This window comes from Myotis yumanensis, unplaced genomic scaffold (genome assembly GCF_028538775.1).
Source record: "Myotis yumanensis isolate MYYU_CA2020_CCGP unplaced genomic scaffold, mMyoYum1.0.hap1 SCAF_12, whole genome shotgun sequence".
Taxonomy (NCBI): domain Eukaryota; kingdom Metazoa; phylum Chordata; class Mammalia; order Chiroptera; family Vespertilionidae; genus Myotis; species Myotis yumanensis.
The window spans coordinates 26,819,662-26,843,195 of NW_027223763.1; the positions used below are offsets into that span (position 1 = coordinate 26,819,662).

The 23,534-nt window shown below is 50.1% G+C and overlaps 2 protein-coding genes across 16 annotated transcripts in view; both read right to left on the reverse strand.

The window, feature by feature from the left end:
• The window catches only part of CCDC180 (coiled-coil domain containing 180), a 54,701-nt gene extending 46,133 nt beyond the window's left edge, over positions 1-8,568 (reverse strand). For 7 of the 10 annotated variants that reach the window (XR_011473393.1, XR_011473392.1, XM_070431124.1 and 4 more), the window contains exons 1-5: positions 7,847-8,513; positions 2,775-2,894; positions 2,268-2,334; positions 1,968-2,059; positions 31-221 (exon numbers count right to left, since the gene is read on the reverse strand). Coding sequence is in view for 8 of the 10 variants with exons in the window: in XM_070431124.1 (XP_070287225.1) it covers positions 31-221; positions 1,968-2,036 (260 nt within the window). In the remaining 2 variants the exon portion in view is untranslated. Of the gene's footprint in view, positions 1-30; positions 222-1,967; positions 2,060-2,267; positions 2,335-2,774; positions 2,895-7,846 lie in introns of all 10 variants that reach the window. The other 3 variants (XM_070431122.1, XM_070431121.1, XM_070431123.1) reach the window with 2 other exon arrangements.
• Positions 8,569-8,617: 49 nt separating this feature from the next.
• The window catches only part of LOC139020996 (stimulated by retinoic acid gene 6 protein-like), a 34,007-nt gene continuing 19,090 nt past the window's right edge, over positions 8,618-23,534 (reverse strand). For all 6 annotated transcript variants that reach the window (XM_070431133.1, XM_070431130.1, XM_070431134.1 and 3 more), the window contains 10 exons: positions 20,618-20,729; positions 18,036-18,189; positions 17,577-17,652; positions 15,364-15,445; positions 15,038-15,086; positions 14,451-14,568; positions 13,276-13,395; positions 11,887-12,050; positions 10,984-11,130; positions 8,618-10,054 (listed from right to left, as the gene is read on the reverse strand). In XM_070431133.1, coding sequence (XP_070287234.1) covers positions 9,906-10,054; positions 10,984-11,130; positions 11,887-12,050; positions 13,276-13,395; positions 14,451-14,568; positions 15,038-15,086; positions 15,364-15,445; positions 17,577-17,652; positions 18,036-18,189; positions 20,618-20,729 — 1,171 coding nt within the window. In that variant the 3' untranslated portion in view covers positions 8,618-9,905. The remainder of the gene's footprint in view (positions 10,055-10,983; positions 11,131-11,886; positions 12,051-13,275; positions 13,396-14,450; positions 14,569-15,037; positions 15,087-15,363; positions 15,446-17,576; positions 17,653-18,035; positions 18,190-20,617; positions 20,730-23,534) is intronic.

Sequence of the window (23,534 nt, forward strand, 5' to 3'; positions counted from 1 at the left end):
TGGGCATGTGGCCTGGATGGCAGGACCTACCGGTAGAAAACAGGGTTTTCCGTGACCCAGTCATTGGGTAGGCTGTGCATCCACTTGTGCTGCCGAGGGGACAACATCTCCCCTTCAGGAATATCCACCTTCTTCACCAAGGGCTTGCTGCTGTTCTTCAGGGCCATGGAACTCTCCCCATCTCGCTTCCTGGAGGTCACCAGGGAGTGGACCAGCTGCACCTGAATCCAAAGAAGAGCCAGTTGGGGGGAGGGGTCAGAGCACAGACTTCCCAGCACCCTCAGGCTGACTGTGCAGTGGGAACCTGCCAGTAGGAAGGGGCTTTGCAGGAAGGCCTCCAACCCCAGCAGAGCCTCCAACCCCAGGTAGGGCACACCACATACAGAAGGGTTCTCCGCTCCCTATAGCAGCCATTCAGTCACTTCCAGGAAGACATCTTTTAAGAAATTTTAATGAAGACCAAGACCAGCATTTTTATAATCACAAGGAATTCAAAAAATGGAACTGTCCAATGACAGGGGATTGGTTGAGAGGATATTATAGGTCCCTTCAATGGAATGTTAGGCATTTATTAAAAATGAGACTTAGGATTTTTTGTGACATCTGATATGACATAGTATATGATATGTTATGCTATAAAACATATCAATTAAAAAATAAGTTAAGCCAGGCCGGCGTGGCTTAGTGGTTGAGCATCGACCTATGAACCAGGAGGTCACGGTTTGATTCCTGGTCAGGGCACATACCTGGGTTGCAGGCTCAATCCCCAGTGTGGGGTGTGCAGGAGGCAGCCAATCAATGATTCTCATCATTCATGTTTCAATCTCTCCTTCTCCCTTCCTCTCTGAAGTCAATAAATTATATATTTTTAAAAAGATAAATTATAACCTACTGATACAGTATGATCTCAACATTTAAAATGCATAGAAAAATGACCAAACATTCTGGTGGGACAGGAGTCTCTGAAACGTACAGAACATATGCCAAACATTAAAAATGTACCACTTCCAGGGAGTAGGATCATGTGAGTAAGGATCATTTGTTTCTTTGGTCTCTTTATCCTTTCATAATTTCCAAGCCTTCTATCAAGAACGTTTTTTAGGGTTCAAAGTAGGAATGCAAATCCCTTTTAAAGAAGCAGCACAGAACTTGAAAGGAAGTGTTCAAGTCTGCGTGTTTCTTTTAAGATTTGTTTTGTCTGTGCAGTGTCTTATAGATGACAAGGCAATTCCAACACCTATGTTACTTTAATACATTACAGGGCCTAGATCAACTAGGCAGCCACTAAATGTTGCAAAGTATATGAATACCTACTGACATGGGAAAGGTCTGTGAAATACTGTTAACAGAGAAAAGCAGGTTTCAAAACACTAGTATAGAATCAAACCCAGTTTTTATTATTTATTGATTTTGAAATTAAATATAATTTTATTGATTTCAGAGAGGGAGGGAGAGGAAGAGAGAGACAGAAATATCAGTGGTGAGAGAGAATCATTGATTGGCTGCCTCCTGCACACCCCGCACTGGGGACTGAGTCCCCAACCCAGGCATGTGCCCTGACCAGGAATGGAACTGTGACCTCCTGGTTCATAGGTCGACGCTCAACCACTGAGACATGCCCGCCCGGCTCAAACACAGTTTTTAAACAGAAAAATTAGAAATGTTTTTATTCATAGGAAAAAGGACATCCAATGGTTAATTCTGGCTATTTCTGAGTAACTTAAAGGTTTTAATTTAAATTTTCTAATTTTCCAGAACAGACACTTAAATTTTATATTCTTATACTTTAGGAACTAATAAGAATTATTTTTTAAATTGAAGCCATTTTCCAAGCCTTTATTTCATTAGATTACCAGGCAAGGAAGACTTCAGAGGGAGGGAAGCTTTGGAGGGAAGGAAGGGAAAGTTTGGGGGAACAGAACAAAGTTTGAGGAGCAGGAAGAGGGGAGACAACAGGACAGGCCTACCTCAGCCTCGAAGATCTGCTGGTAGACTTTCCCGCCGGGAACCTGGGTCGCCTTCCCCACCGAGGACATCTTGGCCGCGGGTTGGACCGTCCCTGCAGGAAAGCAGACGTCGGAGAATCACGGTGGGGTGGGCTCTCGGTCAGACCTGAGGCTGAGAGGGAGCCTCCACCCTCCCAAGGACAAGCTCTCTCCAGAGGATGTGGCCCCGCACGTGGGGCGGGACCCCACCGATGGGCCCCTCTCCGGCCTCAGCGTTTCTCAACAAAAAGGAGGGAGGGGCGAAGAAGCAAAAGGACAAACCTCAGGCGAGAGCTGAACTCACAGAGAAGCCTGGCTCCCCAGTCGCAGGACTCAAACCCCAGAGGGACTTCGGGGTGAAGAATAATAAATGTTAATTGTTGGATGCTCCACTCTCCAAGCTCTTTTGGGAAAAGTCAATGTGTCCAAGGTGTCAGATGGGATTTGAACCCGACCTTGAACTCCCAACCTGGCGCTGAACACGGTCTCCCCGAACGCCCCCTCCTCACCCCCAGCCCCACCCCCCTGGCCCCCGACCCCGCAGTGCACACAGGGAGGGGAAGTTGAGATGGAGCAGCCTGACGCTAGGCTCCTACAGGTGCTCAGAAGATCAGCAGGCTCCGCTCAAGACCCAGCCCACCCCGGCCCCAGCCCACCGAGGGGGGTGGGCAGCCCTGGACATCCCATCCGAGCCCGGCCGGCCGACCGAGTGGAGAGAGGTTGGAGCCGGGGCGCGGCCTCACCCCAACTTCAGAAAGCACCGCGCAGGTCAGCCAGGGCCGGCCCTACCTCTCCAGGAACAGGACGCGCTTGGTCTCCAAGGCGACGCGGAGGGGCGGGAGTCCCGCTGGCTCCGCCCCCACTTCCTTTCCTCGCGGGGCGACGCTGCCCTGGCGACGGGAGCGCCCCCTGTGGAGCAGTGAGACTCTTGTCAACCCCACCATCCCGGCCAGGTCTCCTCTGTGCAGGGGGAGCTCAGGGCTGTGGGGAGGGTGAGTGTTCCGGAACTAGTGGGAGGCAGGCACCGCGTGCAGCGCCCAGTCCTTCACCACGGCCAAGAAGATCGGTCCTACCTTCTTCACCTTCTTAAAAACAGCCTCCGAGCGAGCGATGCTGGGCTGCAGGTCAGAAGTGGAAGCGTCTCTAAGAGAGAGAGCACCTCTTTCTCCGTTTAGAAGAGGTTGAAAGGCTCAAAACTTAGGCCTCCAGGCTTGGAGTTATCATAAAAGGCTAATTTGACAATTCTTTGAGTTCATTCATCCAACCCACCACTGCCACACGGCCCTCCCAAAGTACAGCTCTGCCCTCCCCACTCTCTGCTCACAAGGCCCTCAGCCCACAGCTCCTAGGTGACCGCAGAGGCCCCGCATCTGGTTCCGCCGTGACTGTCCCTGCTTCAGCTAACTCCTCACTCTGCCTGCATCTGCCCCTGCCCGTCCTCCTCCTCCTCCTCTGCTGGCATCTGCCTGTCTCCACTCATCCCAAACCCGCTCATACTTCCAGTCCACGGCCAGTGACAAGCACCCCAACCACCGAGCCTGACCCCCTCGCCGCCCCCCCCCCCCCCCCCCCCGACTCCTCTCTCTGAGTGCTTGTACATGCCTTGCTGTCAATGACAGGAGTTCAGAGCACCTGTTGAAGGTGTTTCCTGAAGGGCAGGTGTGCCTTGCTAACTTTCATTCCACCTGGATTGCCCTCAGCAGGGGCCTGGAAGCCATGCCTCTGCTGTCCCTCCTGTCTTCACTGCATCTCCAGGGGAGGGCACCCTGCCTGCACCAGGGCTGGGCACTGCAGGGGAATCCCACTGGCCAGGAGGACAAATGGGCCCCCTAGCCTTGGGTCTAAATGGCTGGACCAGGGACAGGTATGTGTGCATTCTCTGACTCTCCCCTCTGTCCCTGTAGCAGTCGCTGCTAATCAATTCCACCTGGGTGTCTAGTTGGCAATGATATATACCCTAGATCAGTGGTTCTCAACCTTGGCTGCACATTAGAATCACCTGGGAATCTTTTTAAAATCCTGATTTCTGGGGCCCCACCCCATAACAAAGAAACAGAATTTCCAGAGGATGAGGCCCAGAAATCAGGATTTTAAAAAGATTCCCAGGTGATTCTAATGTGCAGCCAAGTTTGGGAACCACTGCCCTAGATCAGTGGTCGGCAAACTGCGGCTCGAGAGCCACATGCGGCTCTTTGGCCCCTTGAGTGTGGCTCTTCCTAAGCCTTAGGAGCACCCTAATTAAGTTAATAACAATGTACCTACCTATATAGTTTAAGTTTAAAAAAATTGGCTCTCAAAAGAAATTTCAATCGTACTGTTGATATTTGGCTCTGTTGACTAATGAGTTTGCCGACCACTGCCCTAGATGGATTTTAAGAGTCTGGGGAACTGATGGATTCTTATTGGATCCTTTCTGAATAGAAATCAGAAGCTTCGTGTAAACTAGGAAACACAGCATTTATATCCTGTGCCCTGGGCATCCCTGACCCTGTCTGTCAGAGAGGGCTCCTCTGGAGTCCCCTTCCTGAGTGGATAAAGAAAGCTGTGCAGGGGAACGTTCTGAGGAGGTGAAGCCTCTGGCATGGCCTTGGGCCCAGGCTGGGGGGCAGAGACCCCAGTGGGGCTCAACCAGGCTCTGAGACACCCCATCCCTTTCCATTTATGGTTCAGCCGGGCTGGGGGCTTAGCTACACACTGAGAGCCCAGAGGAGAGGACTCTGATTAGTGTGGGCTGGGTGGGGTAAGGCAGCTGGGACAGGACCTCTGACTCCTCATCTGAAAGAAGGGTGACGATCCTGGGGGCAGGGTGGTGGTGAGGTTAAGGGAGGGAAGGAATGCACAGGCTTTGGCACCCACTTTGCTTGGGGGTGTAAGGGAGAGCGATGACCACAGTAAGGTGACAGAGTCCTCAGGAAACCCTGTGAGGGAGGTGAAGTCTCACTTTCCAGATGAGAAAATAGGCTCATGGTCAGACCACAGGCCCAAGGTCATGCGGGGTGAGTGTTCAAGCTGGGATTGTGCTAGAATCCGAGCACCCTGGCTCATGGAGTAGCACTGGTACCAACTGACTTGGGTCAGGTGTCCAGGGCCCAAGATGAGGGGTTCTGGCCGGAAATGGGGTGGAGTATGGCCTCAGTGACCCTGTCCTGGATCCTGGCAGGAGCAGCCCACCAAGCTATCCCGGAGATGATCCCTAGGGAGCCCAGAAGAGGAATAGCAGGGGCAGGGGAGTGTGCCTGTGGGGAGGGGCTCCAGGGCCAGAGGAGAGGGGCTCCTCCCTCCCAGCTGGAGGCCTTGAAAGGGGGCCTTCCTCTTGCAGCCCTGCCTCCTGTTGCCACAGTGCCTGAACCCTCCCCCAGAAGTGACTGGTAGGAGGGGGCCTGGAGAGCTGGGTGCAGGATGGATTTGGGGGTAGGGAGGAACCTGGGACCATAGATCCTGTGACTTGTCAAAGGAGGCCCTGGGTGGTGATTAGGAGTAATCTGGTGTTCTTAGAGGGCGAGGGAGGGGGATTGAGGGGAGGCTGCTCCACATGGGAACCCTGGGGTGGGCCAGGAGGCTGAGGGTGAGGAATCTTCAGGGGAGGCTATCAGGGCAGCACCTGAAAATTGGGGCTCATCACCATTCCCACCCCAGTGGCACAGGGTGTCATCCTATTCCTTGGCACGCTCCTCACTGACCTGGTGACGCTGGACACTGTGATGGAGGATTAGCTGGAGGTCAGTCTGGGGGCAGGAGAGCGGGCACCAGGATCCTGAGACTTGGTAGAAGAGAGCGCCCCCCCCCCTCCCCTGTCCTGGGGACCCTCTCAGCTGCCTTGAGGGCGAATGAACGGAGGCTCCCCATAGACACCCATCCCAGTTCCCAGGCTGGCGAAGCAGCAGAAGCAGCAGAGCTGCCTGAACGCAAAGGTGCAGGAGGTTTTGTCCAAGATGGCTCAGCCTCTCCCTCAGGCGGTGCCCACAGTGGAAAGAAGTGTCAGGGTCCTCCAAGTTGGGCGGCACATAAGTTACAGAGTTGTCCCTTCCTGTCTGAGGCCTCAGTCCCCCACCTGCCATCAGAAAGACTTGGGCTGGAAGAGCCTCAGCTCCCACATCCCCCCAACTTTGGAGCCCAGAGTCGGGCCTAGGTCGAAGACCTGTTTTCTGTGTGTGCCCTGCCCCCTTGAGGGCTCTTGTGGAACCGCAACATGAGAAAGAGGGAAGATGGGGGACTAGTTATGGACTAGCTAGGAGGCTCTTTCTGGTGGACTTTGGCTGTTTGCCTCCCGAGGGAATCAGATCAACCTCCAGAAAAAGAGTAAGGCGAGTAGCTGTGGCACTCACTGCGGGGGAGGGGAGGGAAGTGGAACCCCCCTGGGCAGGACACTCCGTGCTCCATCCCCTGCGCTTCACATTTACTGGGAGAGTTTGATAACAGAGAAGTAGGGGCTGGTACCAAGGACAACGTGCTGGAAGAGGGGCTCTTCACACCCATCCCTGAGAACAGTTAGGACCTGGATGGAATTGGAGGGAAGGAGGGTTCCCATGTGTGCAGAGGCCCAGGCCTGGCCCCCTGCCTTAGTCCTCACTCCTAGGGCCCCTGCAGCATCCCCCCACCATGCCCTACCTGCAGCCTGTCTTTCCCTCTGTCCCTGAATACAAAGTAATGAGAGAGATCTATGTCTTGCTGCGGGGGGCTGCAAGTCATTACAATCTTGAGCCTGAGGAGCGATTTGGGGCCTGGTTCCAGGATATGGAGCAGCTCAGCAGAATGAGAGGTAAGGCTGGGCAGGAGTTAGATGAGGGCAGGTACAGACTCTCCCTGGTGGCCATGGCTCCCTTATCGGCTCCAGACCTTGTGGCAAGGCCACCCTGGGGCACCTGGACTCCAGCTACTGGGCAGACACTGGGAGGAACACGTGAGGTGTGGCACAGGTACTGCTCCGTCCTGTAGCTACACCCTGTCCTGCCAGCTGCAGCCCCAGTCCTAATCAGCCAATGGAACACTCAAGGCTCAGAGGAACTGGCTACCAGTGAGCTCAGGGGTGAGTGTCCAGGCTGACAGTGGCTGAACCCCAAGGGCTCCGTAAAGCTTTGGGGCAAGTGTGGTCTTGAGGAGTCAGGTCCCAGCTACTGACCAATCCTGTGCCTGAGGTGGGTCACCTCCACTTTCTAGGACTCAGTTTTCTCCTCTGTGAAATGAGTGATGCTAAATGATCGCTCACATGGCAGGGACACATGGGGTACTGACTGATCAAGCACTCAGCACAGTGCCTGAATCAGAATGAGTGGGGACAGGGTGGTGAAGGTGGGCCATGAGCCTGGGGGATGCCCCCCCAAGGTAATCCCTCTCTTCTATCCAGCCAGAAAAGAACACCCAATTGACAGTCCTAGAGGGCTCTCCTCCTTGCTGGGAGGTGTTGCCATCACGCCCTCTTGTGGAAATTCTGAGAACAGCACCCTGGTAAGGGAGCCTTCTAGGTTTAGCAATAGGGTTTTCTCCTCAGACTGGCAGAACTCCTTACTAGAGTGCTGTTCTCAACATTATTAAAATCCATTTTCTTTTACAGCTGAGAGCTGAGGTTTGGTTCTCTAGCTTCCTGTGCTAATTTAAATTAGTTCAGATTCTCACATTCCTCCTCTAACTAAAATATCTCACAGGGCCATTAGTGTATTGCATATGGGAGAAGGGAGAAGGGCCAACCCCTTCCCTGGCTATGAAGGAGACCTTCCGGGCCCCCTTCCTCAGAGAACACATTTCATTATCATGAATAAGGAGTAGACACAGCCCCTCAGAACTCCTGGGGTTCAGAGGTCGAAATTCTTTATAGGCATAGCAACAGCCACTGACACGTGGGCATCTTTAAAAATAACACTTGCCTGGACTACGTCCTGTCCCAGGACAGTGGCTTCTTTTCTACAACTCTGAAGGAAGAGGGACCATGTTCTTCGTCTCTTGCTGAGGTTTCTCTGGGCCAAATATTAGGAACTTGTGGTTTTCTAGTCCAGTCTCTGGAATTGCATCAGCACTAAGTAGGGAAAGAAATGTAAAGAGATTGAACACTGCGTGTGGAAGGGACAAGGCCAGAGGAAGATAATTTGCAAATGAACTAAGGGCAGGCAGGACTTTCCCTCCTGAGTCCCCCCTCTAAGGACCCAATGATCAGCCTTTCTAGATTTGAATCCCCGGGGATCCTTGTCCATGATCTCTGGATTCCCTTTCCTGCTTCTTTCACAGCCAGGGGAAAGACGACAGCGGGGCCTCGTTCCATGAGCATGTAGCTACCTGTGAACTAAGATGTCCAGCCGCCCTGCACATCCTGGAAATCCCCTAGAGGCCCCAGCCTCTCTCTTGGGGACATTGTGGCTGAGACCTGGCTGGGACCTGATGGATGAGCTCTGCTCTGCCAGGATTAGGGTCCATGTACTTGGCCATGGAAAGACCCTCACACTTCCCCTCACTTGTCAAGGTGACTTCTGGGAGCAGGTCTACCAACAGGCCTAGAAGCAGATAGAGCTGCTGGGTGCAGATCCTGAGGAGGGTCAGTAGTAATCTCCAAGGCAACTACCTCAGGGGAGACCACGGCCGGCCCCTTCTTCACGGAGCTGCGCATCCTGAGGCGGACAGATGTTAATCAGATCACCACCAAGTTAACGTGACAGGTATTTATTGAGAGTTGAGGGTAAATCAGGCATTAACTTAGGAGTGTTTGTATTAACTCATTTCATCCCCCAAATAATTTTGGGTGTTGTAGGTATTAGCCCTTTTCTATGTGAGGAAAAGGAAGCACAGAAAGGCAATGTGATTTAGCCAATGCCACACGGCTACGAAGTGATGATGTGGGGATCCCAGCAGCCCGAGTGTCCGTTTTCCCAGCTTCTAAAAGCAGAATGACAAAGCTCGGTTGTGGGGATTAAGTTAAGAGATAAGTCCGGCAAACACCTAGCAACGGGACTGGGTTCACAATGGGTGCTCGGTAATGATTCCTGAAGTTCAATGGCTCTGGGAGGTGGACAGGGACCTCCCTCACCCTGTTGGGAGTCCTCCTGGCACTTGCACTGTGAATGGTCAGACTTTGTACAGACCCCGGGCCATCAGAGACCTCGTGCCTGGGTGTGAAGGATCTGGGTAAGTCCCAGGCCCTCTGCACAGAGAGGAATGTCCAGGCTTCCAGCGTGGCGTCTGGGCCTCCCTGGAGGGTCTAACAGTTCCCTACGCCCTGCACTGCAGGCACCGGAGGGCTCACCCTCGTCAAACGCACCTGCTCTCGCGGCTTTGCTCTTATCGTCCCCCACCTAGAATGCCTGCACACCCACCTCTGCCTCCCCAGGAAGGTGGCTTTCCCAGGGGATCCCCTCGCCAGAGAGAACGTGTACATCTCTGTGACCAAGGCCCAGTCGTCCCGGCAGGGAGAGCTCAGTATGTGCCTGCTCCCCCTACCAGATGGGAGGATGGACCACGGGTTTCCTTCTCTCTCACCACGGTAAGGCCTGGAAAGGAGGAAGCAATGAGGGCCCTGTTGAACTAAGGCCATACTTTCTCCCAGAAAAAAACAATCAGACGGTTAAACTATCCTGATACGGAAATTTTACCACCTTCCTCAGTGACACAAAGTTCTGCCCTGTGGTCACACTAAGTGCGTCTCAACACGGAACTCCCCAAGGCTGTCTCCCAACCATGGGGAGGAGAAATCATGACTGGACAGAGTTTGTTCAACAGAGTCTCTCTTTCGTGCTTGGTCTTTTTACTAGAGGAGTGAATTAGACCTGAGCCTTCATCGTTCAGCCCAGATGATATCCTGAGGGGCCAGTGCCATGAGCCATCTATGTGGACAGTGGCTGGGCGTGCCATCTCTCTGGGGGGCAGCTGCTGGGTAGCCGGGGCCTCGTCTCGGCAGCAGTCATCCGGGCGTGGCGAGGAGCGGTGCCGGAGGCCATGTCAGCTCTCTGAGTCCGTCAGCAGGATCTGGGTGAACTCCTGGGAGCCGTGGTCTGGTTTTGACTTTCTGAGCATGACCAGTCTGGGGTTGTTGATCAGGGTCTGTAGCAGGCGCCACCTTGTCCTGGGCCTCGCCGAGGTGCGGGGACCTAGGAGAGAATCAGAGCAGGTGGCCTGGGGGCAGGGGAGGTGGTAGCTGTCTCTGTGCTTCTCCGAGGCTAAAGAAAAACTGTGAGGTGTGAGGTGTGGGATACAAGTGGGGCAAGGGGCTGGACCAGGCGTCCTGGGGACATGAGGGTGGGTGGAAGGATGTATTTATCCCACAGAGCTGGGCGTCTGCAGTGTTGGGAACAGTGATGACCGCAGTTCAGATCGGTGCTGACAAGACAGGATTACCTAGGGCTTCCCAGCAGCAGGCAGAGCAGAAGAATCAGGTGGGAGAGTTGGGAGTAGACAGCATAGAGCCTTGAGGGGCAGGAGTTGGTGGCTGAATGCCCTCTTGGAGGGCATCTGGCTGAAGGCTGGGATATGCGTGGGGTCTCAAACAAATTGGGGGACTCAGCAGAACAGGGAGGAGCCAGCTAGAAGGACAAGGACATAAGGCCTCAGGGGCCCCATAGCCAGGCTGACTAGGGGCTAACCCTCCTGATCTCCTGAGTGGATTTCCCAGGGCAGGGAGTGTGGAGGAAGGCAGGCAGGGACGGGGAACCTGTGACATCTCAGGGATCCCAGAAAACATTAGGGTACAGTGGGGCCTTGACTTACGAGTTTAATTCGTTCCGTGACGGAGCTCGTAATTCAAATTACTCGTATGTCAAATCATAAAGTGAACCAGTGAGACACGTGATGCTGGGCTGATGTTGTGGCGTTCACTGTGACGTTCGCTGCGCCAACTAGCGGTGGGGTATCTGAAGCTGGCTCGTAACCCGAATTTTAGCTCGCAACTCAAAGCAAATAATCAGCCGAGAGACGGCTCATATCTCGAAAAACTCGTTAGTCGGGACACTCGTAAGTCAAGGCCCCACTGTATTTGTTTCCTGGTGTCTAAGCACAGGGAAGGTTCAAACAGGAGACTCACCTGCTGACTGACGCAGGTGCTCACATCTGATGGCCTGCTGCAGCTTCCTCTCCCTCAGGCCTGTGAGCAGGTTGTGACAGAAGCTGACCAGCACGGGGTTGGTGTGATAATGGTCCACATAGAGCATGCCAACCCATGCACTGAACCCTGAAATCCACAAGGCAAGTCAGGCCCTGGGGCACATCGCAGGGTGGCCCGGGGGGTGCTTTTTATGACAACTGCAGCATCACTTTGCTCCTAAATGGTGCCCGTGTCTTTGCCGAGAATCTAGAAAATTGGGTATAAAGAGCCAAAAGGGCCCTTACAGATCACATTCTACTGTCATCCGTCCATTTCATGTGGAACTTAAAGCTCAACAGAGCTTGGGGCTCCTTTAATGAACAGATGAGTGAATGAATGGACACGGGCCAGAAACAGAACAAAAGCTATCTTTGCTCTACAGAAATGGTTTTGATTTTAGAGTATTTCAACTGGACAGACCAATTTCTTCTCTAAGTACGTTTCCAAATAGCACCACCAGTAATGCTGGGATGAGTCCTTTCTCCAAGTTTTCAGAGCCGGGCAGGCACAACTCGCCTCCTAACCATTTAGAGAGAACTGTGCTACCTCCCACTGCCTGCCATTATACCTCAAAGCTCTGTCAGCTGCGCAGATATTCGATCGCCTGCATTCCCTTCTCCCCATTGGGCTGAATGTTTTGGGCTTTTTTGTTTGTTTGTTTGTTTGTTTCTACTCAGTTTATAGCCTCCCTGGGAAGATAAGCTCTGAGCAGAAGTGAGGCGTGAACCCTAGGCCCCTGGTACCCGACCTCCAGGTGGCTTCTACAAAGGCGGGAGTCCAGTCTTCCCCCAACAGGTGGCCACAGGGTGTGGCCACAGGTAGGAGGTGGGGCTGGCCACTGACCCATGTCGGCTCCCTCGTAGCCGTTCTGCATGATGGTCCTGTCGATGCGGGCGATCAGCCATGTGCCCAGGATGCAGCTGATGAGAAGCCTGGAGAGGCAGGCGCCCAGGCCCAGCAGCACGTTGTAGAAGAACAGAAAGTAGTTGAAGTTGTGGAACACTTTCCTGCGAATGGAAGCAGGCGGAGGGGCGGCACCCTTTCAGTGTGAGAAGCTGGCCAGGCAGGCGGGCTCAGGTGCCCCAGGCCATTGGCCAAAACCTACATCTCCTGGCTGCGAGCTGTGTGACCTTGTGCTGTACGTGTGAGCTGACTGTCCCCACCGCCCAGCGCTGGTGTGAGGACTGGCTCAGCTGTAACATAGAGGGCTCTGAGCACAGGGCAGGACGAATGCTAGTAGCGACTGCAATGACTGATGGGACCCTTGGGTTTTGAGGTTTCCTGAACAATGAGAAATCTCCTGTGGCCGCAGCTGGTTGTGTGGTTACACAGAGGCTGTGGCTTCCCCACTGTCTGTTGCAACAGCGACCTGCCCCCAGCTGGGACTGCTCCGAGTTCTCCAGATAAAATTTCCCAAATGACCACTTGATCGTGGGGTCTCCTGCTGCCTATGGGATAAGTGCAAACTTTGCATATTGAATTCCTGGGCCGTCCTCGAAAGGGGCCTTTCTGGCATTGGCACATTGTGCCCCTCCCTCCCCTCACCACCCAGGCCACTGCATGGCCATCACATTTGATTCTTACTGTTCTCCTGACACATCCTGCCCTTTCATGGCCTCCTGCCTTCATGGTGCAGTGGGGGATGCCCTCTCCTCAGCATCCCACCATCCTATCAACCTCAGCTCAAGCGTCCCCTACAGTGGAATTAACCACTCCTGCCTCTCTTCTATCATCCTGCCTCTCCTCATTACTCCTGTTCCTCTTGTGATCCTTTCACGCCCTCTGTCTGGAGGCTACTGTCCCTATATCTGTGTCTGTCAGCCCCAGCGGACCCTGCGCTTCTCACAGGCAGGTCCTGTGGGGATATCTCTTTATGCCTATGCTGTTTCCTTCATCATGAATGGCTTTGAATAAGTAAATTAGAAAGGATTACCACTGGCCAGCACTATTGTTCCAGTTCATATTTGAACACATCTCATCCTCAGAACACAAATGCACAATTATTGACATTCATGGATGTTTAGCAAGGTCATACAAGGTCACATAGCTCATAATGGGTGGAGCCAAGATTTGGAACCAGAAAGTCTGGCTCCAGAGTCCACTCCTCAACCACAGCTCCTCGCTCTATAAGCGAGTGTAGAGTTTGCCCACAAACCTGCCAATGGTGAAGAGGAAGGAATAAGATTGCTGAGACCAAAGTCCTATACTCACCATTCCCTTCTTTGCCCTCACCTGTTGTTGAGCGCCAAGGGCTTCTGCTTGTCAGCTGTGCCCATCTTGGGTTGCAGGAAGAAGCTGGCAGCGATCCATACCTGCAGGATCATGAGACCCAGGACGATGGATATGGTGAGGCTGAAACACAGGGTGAGACCATCCTAGGTGGCCTTGTCCATTCTTCTCCAGCCCTTCTCAAATGCCCAGTGATAAGTGCCCAGTGAGATGCTGCCAGCCCGCCAGACCAACAGTAGCAATGAGCTCTGTGCTTTATGCCTACAGAGCATTCCATGTCCATTCTGCGGTGAGAAAATTGAGGCTCCCAAAGGGGCGATAACTTTCTCAAAGCCACATGGTCAGAGTTCTAGCTCTAGACCAGACCTTCAGGATCCAGGCATGGCAACTGGGACGAGTGGTTTAGCAGCATGGGAATCGAGGAAAGGAATGGGGCTCATGAAGGCCACGTGAGAGTGGACAGGGCAGGCTCTGCACCAGACTCATGGGCGTCTCTAGGTGAGTCTGGAAGCAAGGAGCTCAGAGCAGGGGGTGTCCAGGGAGCACCACAGCCTGTGTTTGCACCCCCTGAGCGGCAGTGTGAGCCAGTGGCTAAATGAGGCTTTGGTTTTAGATTGCCAGGCTCCCAGTCTTGCTTATCAGTGGACAAGCTGCTTCACATCTCTGTACCTCTGTTTCCTCATCTGAAAAAGAGGGAGCTAAATAAGTCCCAACCTCCAAGAGTTCTTAGGAGAAAAAGCACATAGTGAATTCTCAATGTCAGCACTCACTTTTATCTTTCATACGGGGAAACTGAGGCTCAGAGAAGCAACCTACCCAAGTCATCTAGCTGATTTAAAACCCAAGCACAGATCCCTCTCTCCTTCTACTACACTGTCCTATCTCTCACTTCACCTCCTCTCCTCTGAACCTTCCCAGCTATCGAATGGACACATGCGTATCTGCCACAGACACCACTGGGACGGGCCCCATTAAACAACGAGAGTGGCAATATTTTGTAAATTGTAAGGTTCCTATTGCGATGTGTTGCTCTTCTGGCCCATGCTTTGATCAGACCTAAAAGCGCAGTTCCAGGGAGTGGTGGGAGCTTAGCAGGAAAGGGGCATTTTGAGCAGCAGCTGTGAGGGCCCACCAGCTCCCAGGCCTGGGCAATGCCAGGAAGCCCACCGAGCACTTACATTCCAATGCCCAGTCCTTGGAGCATCTCCCGGCCCTGGTTGTGGATGATGGGCAACACCAGGCTGTACACGATCACCATGCCACACAGGCTCTGCACCACGTGGATACTGAGGTAGCCTGTGGGCCGAGGGAGCCGGTGGTCACTCAAGGCCCTTCGTGACCCAGTCACCTGTGTCCCTGTCTGCAGCCCTGATCCATCCTCCTGCCACCAAAGGTCCTGACACTCTGTCTGTGCTGTTTCTTCTGCCTGGCATGCCCTCATTTTTCTTCCTGTTGACCTTCTGCTCACCCTGCCAGGTGTGGTTCAAATGCCAACTCCACTAGGATGCACTCAAGCCCTGCCCAGGGTGTGGAGTCACTTCCTCCTCTGGATCACCACCGCCCTTGGCATACACACCCTGTGGGCTCAGGACAGGTGGGGGTGATGATCTATATGACTGTGTGACTCTCCCTCCCTCCTGAAGGTCCCTCACAGGCAGGAGCTAGGGCTGCTCCTGCCTCACCTCTCTCCTCCCTGCCTACCCTCAGGCTCTGCAGGTGCCAGGTAATGTGTGTTGAATTGAATGGGTCGCGTGATGGCACTTACCCCACAAAATGTAGGCTATTTGCCAGCCAGAGTACCTTGCAATGGCCGCCTGGGATTTAAAAAGAAAACGGGTCCCAGAGGGGAGAAAACCTTGATCACCCCGGACACGTGTCCAGCATCCCTGTCTCACTGGAGATTCACCCACCAACCCACTGAGGCATCTGGCTGTCCTCATTTCACAGCTGAGGAACCGCATGATGAGAACCACTGTCCCATCACCCAGCAGCAGAGCGTCCTAGAACTGAGGCCTCTGGCTGCCACCCAGGGCTCCCCCACACCACGCTGCCCCTGTCCGAGGTGCAGGAGACAGGTCTCTGCAGACTTACCACACTCCCTGAGGAGGAAGGGTTATGGAACTTCAGAGGGAGAAAGTGTTTATTTCCTGCCCACAACCTCTTCACGTGCTTTCTAGAGAAAAGGCGGGAAATTAGTAATGTTCATAACCACAAGTCCTCATGCATGCAGAGCTCAACAGATACAAACAGAAGGGCCTGTGGAGGGAGATGGTGGGCAGCTTAGCCTCTACTACTGACCATAGTTCATGCGATGGTTCAGATTAGCCTTAAAAATCTCAAGTTTAATACATTTTATTAAAATAATAAACAGTTACCTAGTCTTCATGACGCTATTTGAGACTGTGTATGTGGCTTTTATTTTCTTCATTTTGCTCTACTTTTTGTATTTTTTCTACAGTGACTATAAGTCATTTATGTAATAATACTTTAAAACAGATGAAAACAGGAAGCCATTTGTAATGATACTCCCAACGTATAACATAAAGGGAAATGAAAAGGGGGCAGCACCCCTCACAATCCCAGCACCCCAAGAAATCACCGCATGTTTTCCCAGTTGCTAGTCTCGGGCCTGGACCTTTGCATAAAGACTAGGTTGGCAGAGTCAAGTTCATGGCCCAAATTCACATCTGAGTCCTGCTTTTTCAATAACATTCTATCTCCAGCATTTTCCAGGTGGTTTTGTCATTTCATGACCACTGAATTGGGACAGCTTGGTATGAAACAGAGAGTGTAAACATCTCATTAACAGTTTGTATATTTATTACATGAGGAAGTGATGGTACTTGGGTTCTGTTAGGATAAGCATTTCATTAAATCGTTTTCACCTCCCTTTTTACTTTATTAGTTGCATCTACTAGAAAATTAAAAATGGCACCTATGGCTCTCACTGTTTCTGTCTGGCAGCCCTGCAGCAGAGTGTGCAACCAGGAATACAAACAATGTTTAGCTCAGGGGCAATACATTGAGGTCTGAATGGAAGAGTTACTTTACACTGAATATTTTTTTTGGTAACTTTAAAAAAAAATAGCTTGTGTGTAAGTTGGAATAATTCTAAGAAAAATAAAAATACTGGCAAAACGCTTCCCAGGTTGTAGGGTGCTTTCTTGTCCATTATTTCCTCTGCTCCATCATCTACAATGGAAGCAGAGCCCAGATCATCGCTCCTGGGTGACAGGTGTGGGAGAGGGAGCCAGCTGGGGCAGGAATGAGGCCTTCCCAGCACACGTGACTTCTCTTCCCTGTGCTCTCAGTTGCCCTCTGCCCACGTCCATGCAGTCTGCTCTGCACAGTGGTTGTCCCTGCTCATGACCAAACGCCTCAGTGAAAATCTCCCAACGGCTTGAAGACTAAGCACGAAAGGAAGAGACATGTCCCTTCATCAGACAGGGCAGGGGACAACATCAGTGTCCAGTCCACCCACAGGGCCCAGGGAGAAGTGAAGCTGTGGCCTCTTCATGCCAAGAGAGTCTTTCTTTTGGATGCCACTGGCAAGAGACTCAACCTGTGGGCAGCCAGATGGTGAGGATGCAAAGGCAGGATATTCGGGGGGGCGGGGGGGAGGAGGCAGGAAGATTGGCCCTGAGCTTCCTGTAAGTCAGTATGAGTTAGAGACTGAGACAGAAAGAGAGGAAGAGAGAGGCAAAGACAAAGGCAGAGAAACAGAGAGGCCAGAGCTACCTGCATTCAACAGCTATCTGCATGCAAATGCTAGCTAGTATTGAGGGCCATCCCCTCCTCCTGCCACTGACTTCGGTCCTTGAGGTTGAGGCCCCTGGTCCCCTTGACCCAATTTCCTCTGATGTCTTCTTGAGCCACATTCATCTGCTGATAGCCCGGTGCGATGAGTCCTGGAGAGCAAGAGGGGTCTGACACCCAAGAGAGTTGCCAAAGTGAACAAGAAATGTCAAGGTCTGGGGTCAGAAGACAGGATCAGCCATTACTTGCTTGGGTATGATATTTTGTTGAGTCTCAGCTTTCTCGGCTATAAACATGGAGATGAAAGTACCCCTCAGGGCTGTGGTGAAAATGAAGATTCTAGCACAATGTCCAAATCATAGTATAGAAGCTCAAGTCAATAGTTCTGATTTGTTGTTTACTAACAATAGATGTGGTTGTCCCTGGACCTTGCACACACTCCTGGTTCCACTCCCGGTCACTGCTGGCACTGCTTGGGAATTCTTAGAAAATTCCATCAGATACTTTCCTGGCTGGAGACACACAATAGACACCCTGAGCCCTCTTACCTGTAACAAGCCAAAATGTGGAATAGATAGCTCACGCACGTGAGGAAGGCAGGAAAAATGGTAACCACCCAGACTCCTGAAACAGAACAGATGACAGGAGAGGCCTCCGAAGGTGAACTAGAAACAGTATTTTCAAAATGCAGAAACTCACATCAGAAAGGTCTGGGTCCTTTAACACACTTCTTGTGTAAATACAGTTGTGCTTATATATTTCTGTTTCATTTTTAGCCACACACACACCCTTGAAATACTTTATTTCCTGCACAGTCCTCTCCTTTGCTATTAATATTTTCAACCCATGAATAATGGGAAGAGAAAATTATGGCATATATACATTTTAGGTAGCTTCCATCCTTGTAAAACTTTATTGAACTTCTAATTGCCACTTTTGGGGAATGGGGAGGGGAGATGGTGACCCACCTCCAGTTAAGGGGCAACCATGTGCAAGGCTGGTTTTACCTTTGAAGATGTTCATCAGCTCCTTCGCCTGTAGGATGACTGGGGTCAGGGTCCCGGTCTGGTTCACGGAGGCAATGTAGCTCTCTAACTCGCCTTCAAACACATCCAGCTTGTCTCTCACATACATGAACACGCAGAACTCAATGACAATGAACTGGGGACACAGAGCAAATGCTTCAAGGTCTCACCCTACTCCAGCTTTTGCCCAGTATGTGAATAACTATGGGTCTCTCTTTGGTTTTGAGGTCAAAACTCTTTGAAGTTCAACACTCATCTGCAATAGACTCTGGACACTGGCTCTACTGAGGTGAATGGGATTGTGGCTTCCTTGTAGATGGGAGACACCACAAACTCTGTTCTTCACCCCTCAGCGTACGAGACAAGGTCCTACAGGGCTCAAAGAACTCTTCAAACTTTAATTAAACCAGAGTGAGATAAATGCCTAATGTTGAATAAGGGGTGACCTTGGGGACAATTCCAGTCATATCTCATTGCTCCCCTTCTTGCATCTTAGTGATAACCAAAAAGAAGGTACCATTTCCTATACACATGCCATGCTTGCTCATCCCCATCATCCTGTCATCATGCCATCCTGCTCCCTCATCATGCCATCCTGCTCCCATCAACTCTGGCCTTGCCATTTTTATTGCTCCACTTTGACCCTGCTTTTGACCCAGTTTACCTTGAATAACTTTGACCACACGAAATGTTTTGATTCTGTGCTTAATAAAAAATTTATTGAGCCCTGACCAGTTTGGCTCAGTCATTAGAGTGTTAGACCGTGGACCAAAGGGTTCAATACCTGGTCAAGGGCATATAGCTGGGTTACAGGTTCAATCCCTGGCCCCAGTAGGAGTACAGGCAGGAGTTAACCAATCAATGTGTCTCTCCACACTGATATTTCTTTCTCTCTTCCACTCCCTTCCACTCTCTCTAAAAAAAGTCAATGGAAAAAAATATCCTCAGGTGAGGATTAACAACAAAGAAAGTGTAAAGGTGTGTGTGTATGTGTGTTGAGAAAGCAAAGTTAAATAACAGCCAAATGAAATAAGACATTTCAATTTTTGACCCTTTAAAATAATATAGTACATCAAGTTTATCCACTTTTCTTTTTAATCCAAAAATTATTTGTCAATTATTTTATATTTAAATGACATAATTCTTATTTGGTTAAGTAACAGTGTAGCATAAAAGACCTCAATGAAGCTATTTTCTTTAGCTCTGCTGAAATAAATGTCTCGTAGAACTCACCAGTGAGCCCATCTGGGCCTGGTGCTTTCTTTTTTAAAGGTCATTACTCATTGATTCAACGTCTTTTAATAGCTTTAGGCCTATTCAGATCGTCCACCTCTTCTTGTTTAAGTTGTGGCAGATTGTATCTTTCAAGGAATTCGTCCACTTCACCTAGGTTATCAAATTTGGGGGCACAGAATTGTTCATACTACTCCTTTATTGTTCTTTTAAGCCCATGGAATCTGTAATGATGTTCCCTCTTCCATTTCTAACGTGTCCCCTCTCTGTTTTTGTGTCTGGCTAGCGGCTTGTTGATTTTATTGTTTCGAAGACCTAGCTTTTGGTTTCATTGATTTTCTTTATTAATTTCCTATTTGCAATTTCACAGGTTTCTGCTCTAATTTTTATTATATCTATCCAGCATATTTTGTATTTAATTTGCTTTTCCTTTTTAGATTCCTAAGGTAGGAGCTTAGAGATTGATGTAGATCTTTGTTCATTTCTAATATATACATTCAACGTTATAAATTTCCCTCTAAGCACTGCTTTTGCTGCCCCTACACACACATTTTTGGTAAGTGTGTTTTCGTTTTCACTTAGTTCATTTCATTTTTTAGTTTATTTTTAACTTCTCTTGAGATATTTTTTCTTTGATCCATAGTTACTTGGAAGTATGTTGTTTAATTTCCACTATTTTGGGATTTTCCAGTTATCTTTCTGTTATTTATTTCTAGTTTAATTCCACTGTGGTCTGAAAGCAGACACTGTGTAATTTATATTCTTTTAAATTTTTTAAGATGTGTTTTATGGTCCAAAATTTGGTCTATCTTGGTGAATTTTCCATGTAGTCTTGAGAAAAATGCGTGTTCTACTATTGTTAAGTAGTTGATGAATGTCCAAAATTCCGATTGATTGTTGGTGTCCATTACAGTTCAGATTTCCCTACCTCAGCACTGATTCCCGTGGGGTTTCTGCTCCATGCTGTTGTGATTCTCTATATGTACCTGTCTGTCTCTTCAACTTAGGGGCAATGATTTACCCCATAACCCCACTTCTATGGATCTAAGAAGAGTTGTTGATTTTTTTTTTCAGTTTGTTTAGGTTTTCATTTGTTGTTAGGATGGAATGGCATTTCGCAAGCTCTTTACATGTGGAATTAGCAAGTAAAGTCTCCATAAATAATTTGATTATATTTATTAGTAATGTTCACCACATGGGTAAAAGTGTCCTTGGAGTCAAAACTGTTTAATCTACAGAGATGAAATTTTGAGCCAGCTTTTTAAGAACAGCTCCTCTCCCAGCCCCACCCCATTTGCAAAGTAGAAAAGAATGTGCTCAGATCTACTTACGAGATACAGGCAGATAGAAGCCAACACGGTGGTTCCGATCATTCTGCTTGGGAACTGAAAGCAGGGGTCCCACTCGTATATCCTGCTTTGAAACCAAGACTTTTTTCTCTCTCTGTTAATGAGTAAACACCAAAAAAAGACAGGTTGTGGTTGGTAAACAAATGCCTAATTCTTCTAAAAATAACCTTGTTACCCCTCTTCATCTTAGATTTCAGTGAAGAGCAAAAACACTGGTAGATTCTACAGTTTCTATTCTCCCCTGATTCTTAAGAACAGAGACTGGGTTCTGTCTGGTGCAGCAATTCACCAAACTGAAAGGCTAGAGCAGCCGTGGGCAAACTACGGCCCGTTTGAAATGAATAAAACTAAAAAAAAAAAAAAGACCGTACCCTTTTATGTAATGATGTTTACTTTGAATTTATATTAGTTCACACAAACACTCCATCCATGCTTTTGTTCCGGCCTTCCGGTCCAGTTTAAGAACCCATTGTGGCCCTCAAGTCAAAAAGTTTGCCCACCCCTGGGCTAGAGTTTCTGACCTCTCTTACCTGTAAGAGTGACCAAGACTAAGTACAGGGCAATTAGTGACCAGAGGGGTGGTGTGGGACTTTGGGGAGGGTGGTTAGATAGAAACAACACTGCAGAAGGGGCCCCATAGCCTTTCCTTCTTTTCTCCTGCCTGCCATCTGAAATGCTGACATAGTAGCTGATCCAGACTGGAGTCCCGAATCAACCGTGGACCATAGACAACCTTCATGATGGAAATCACTAAAATACTGAAGCAGGAAAACAGATGATCTTGGTGCCATAGTGAGCAGCAGTCCAGGATCAATATGGACTGCAACCTCCAGAATTCTTTTAAATACATATATTTTTATTGATTTCAGAGAGGAATGGAGAGGGAGAGATAGAAACATCAATGATGAGAGAGAATCACTGATCGGCTGCCTACTGCATGCCCCCTACTGGGGATTGAGCCCCAATCCCGGCATGTGCCCTTGACCGGAATTGAACCCGGGACCCTTCAGTCTGCAGGACCCTTCTATCCATTGAGCCAAACTGGCTAGGGCCAGAACTCTTTTATATGAGAAATAAATCTCTCTCATTTGTGCCACTATTATTTTGTACTAGCGACCCAGTGCACAAGAATCATGCACTGGGGGGCAGGGGGAGCCCAGCCTGCACCCTCTCACAGTCCAGGAGCCCTTGGGGGATGTCCGACTGACGGCTTAGGCCCACTCTGGCTCTGGCTGAGTGGCGATCCCCCTGTGGGAGTGCACTGACCACCAGGGGGCAGCTCCTGCGATGAGTGTCTACCCCTTGGTGGTCAGTGCGCACCATAGCGACCAGTCGTTCTGCTGTTCAGTTGATTTGCATATTAGCCTTTTATTACATAGGATTATTTGCTACATATAGCCAAGTGTAATTCTAATGCAAGTACTAGCTTTGCTGGGGATCGAACCTGCAACCTTTGGTGTATGGGACAAGGCTCCAGCCGAGCCACCTGATCAAGGGTGTGCATTTGTTTATTAAGTGTGAAGTTGCGGGACTCAACCAAGATGGCGGCATAGGTAAACACCGGAGACTGCTGCCACAAACAACCACTTCAAAAATACAACTAAAAGACGGAACGGACATCACCCAGAACCACAGGAAAGCTGGCTGAGGAGAGACTCTTCAACTAGAAGGAAAGACAGCAGCATCCTGAGGCTCAGAGGAGGCGCAGTGTGGAAAATTTAAAGGTGCGGAGGTGCGCGAGAAAAGCGGGCTGGTGGCTGAGGGCGCGGTTGTCATTTTCGGTCGGGAGTGAGTCTCAGACTTTGGACTCCAGATCCGGGCGAGTCTCTAGGGACTCAGACACAGACGGGAGAAGCGGGATTGTCCGGCATCAGTTGGAACCTAAGGGCAGCTTTCTCTCCGAAGTTTGCAGCGGCTGCTGGGGTTCTGAGAAGCAGAGCCTCGGGGAACGGGACTGAGAGCAGCCATAACTGCTCCCTCCGCCCGCCCTGCTGATCCCTTGCGATCCACCCCGCCCAAGCCCTGCGCAGAGCCATTTGCCGGATCGCCTCAGGCAAAGGCTAGATTAGCACCTCCCCAGAGGACAGAAGTTTTCCCATGGCAGACACAGCTGATTCTCACAGCCAGTCGGCCTGGTGGTCAAATCCCTCTAGTATTAACTACAACAATCAAGGCTTAACTAGAACAAGACTGCGCACAAAGACCACAAGGGGGTGCACCAAGAAAGCATAAAAAATGTGGAGACAAAAAAACATGACAGAAATGGAGGATATGGAGCTAAAAAACGCAATTTTGAGGGCTTGCAATAAACTTGTGGAGAGCCTCACGAAAACTAATGAGACCCTCAATGCTACGATAAAGAAACTAGAAATTAAGCATACACGGACTGAAATAAAGAATATTATACCCAATAGCAGACCAGAGGAGCACAAGAATCAAGTCAAAGATTTGAAATGCGAAGAAGCAAAAAACATCCAACTGGAAAAGCAAAATGAAAAAAGAATCCGAAAGTGTAAAGATAGTGTAAGGAGCCTCTGGGACACCTTCAAGCGCACTAATATCAGAATTATTGGGGTGCCAGAAGATGAGAGACAGCAAGATATTGAAAACCTATTTGAAGAAATAATGGCAGAAAACTTCCCCCACCTGGTGAAAGAAATGAACTTACAGGTCCAGGAAACGCAGAGAACCCCAAACAAAAGGAATCCAAAGAGGACCACACCAAGACACATCATAATTAAAATGCCAAGAGCAAAAGACAAAGAGAGAATCTTAAAAGCAGCAAGAGAAAGAGGCTCAATTACCTACAAGGGAGTACCCATACGACTGTCAGCTGATTTCTCAACAGAAACTTTGCAGGCCAGAAGGGAATGGCAAGAAATATTCAAAGTGCTGAATA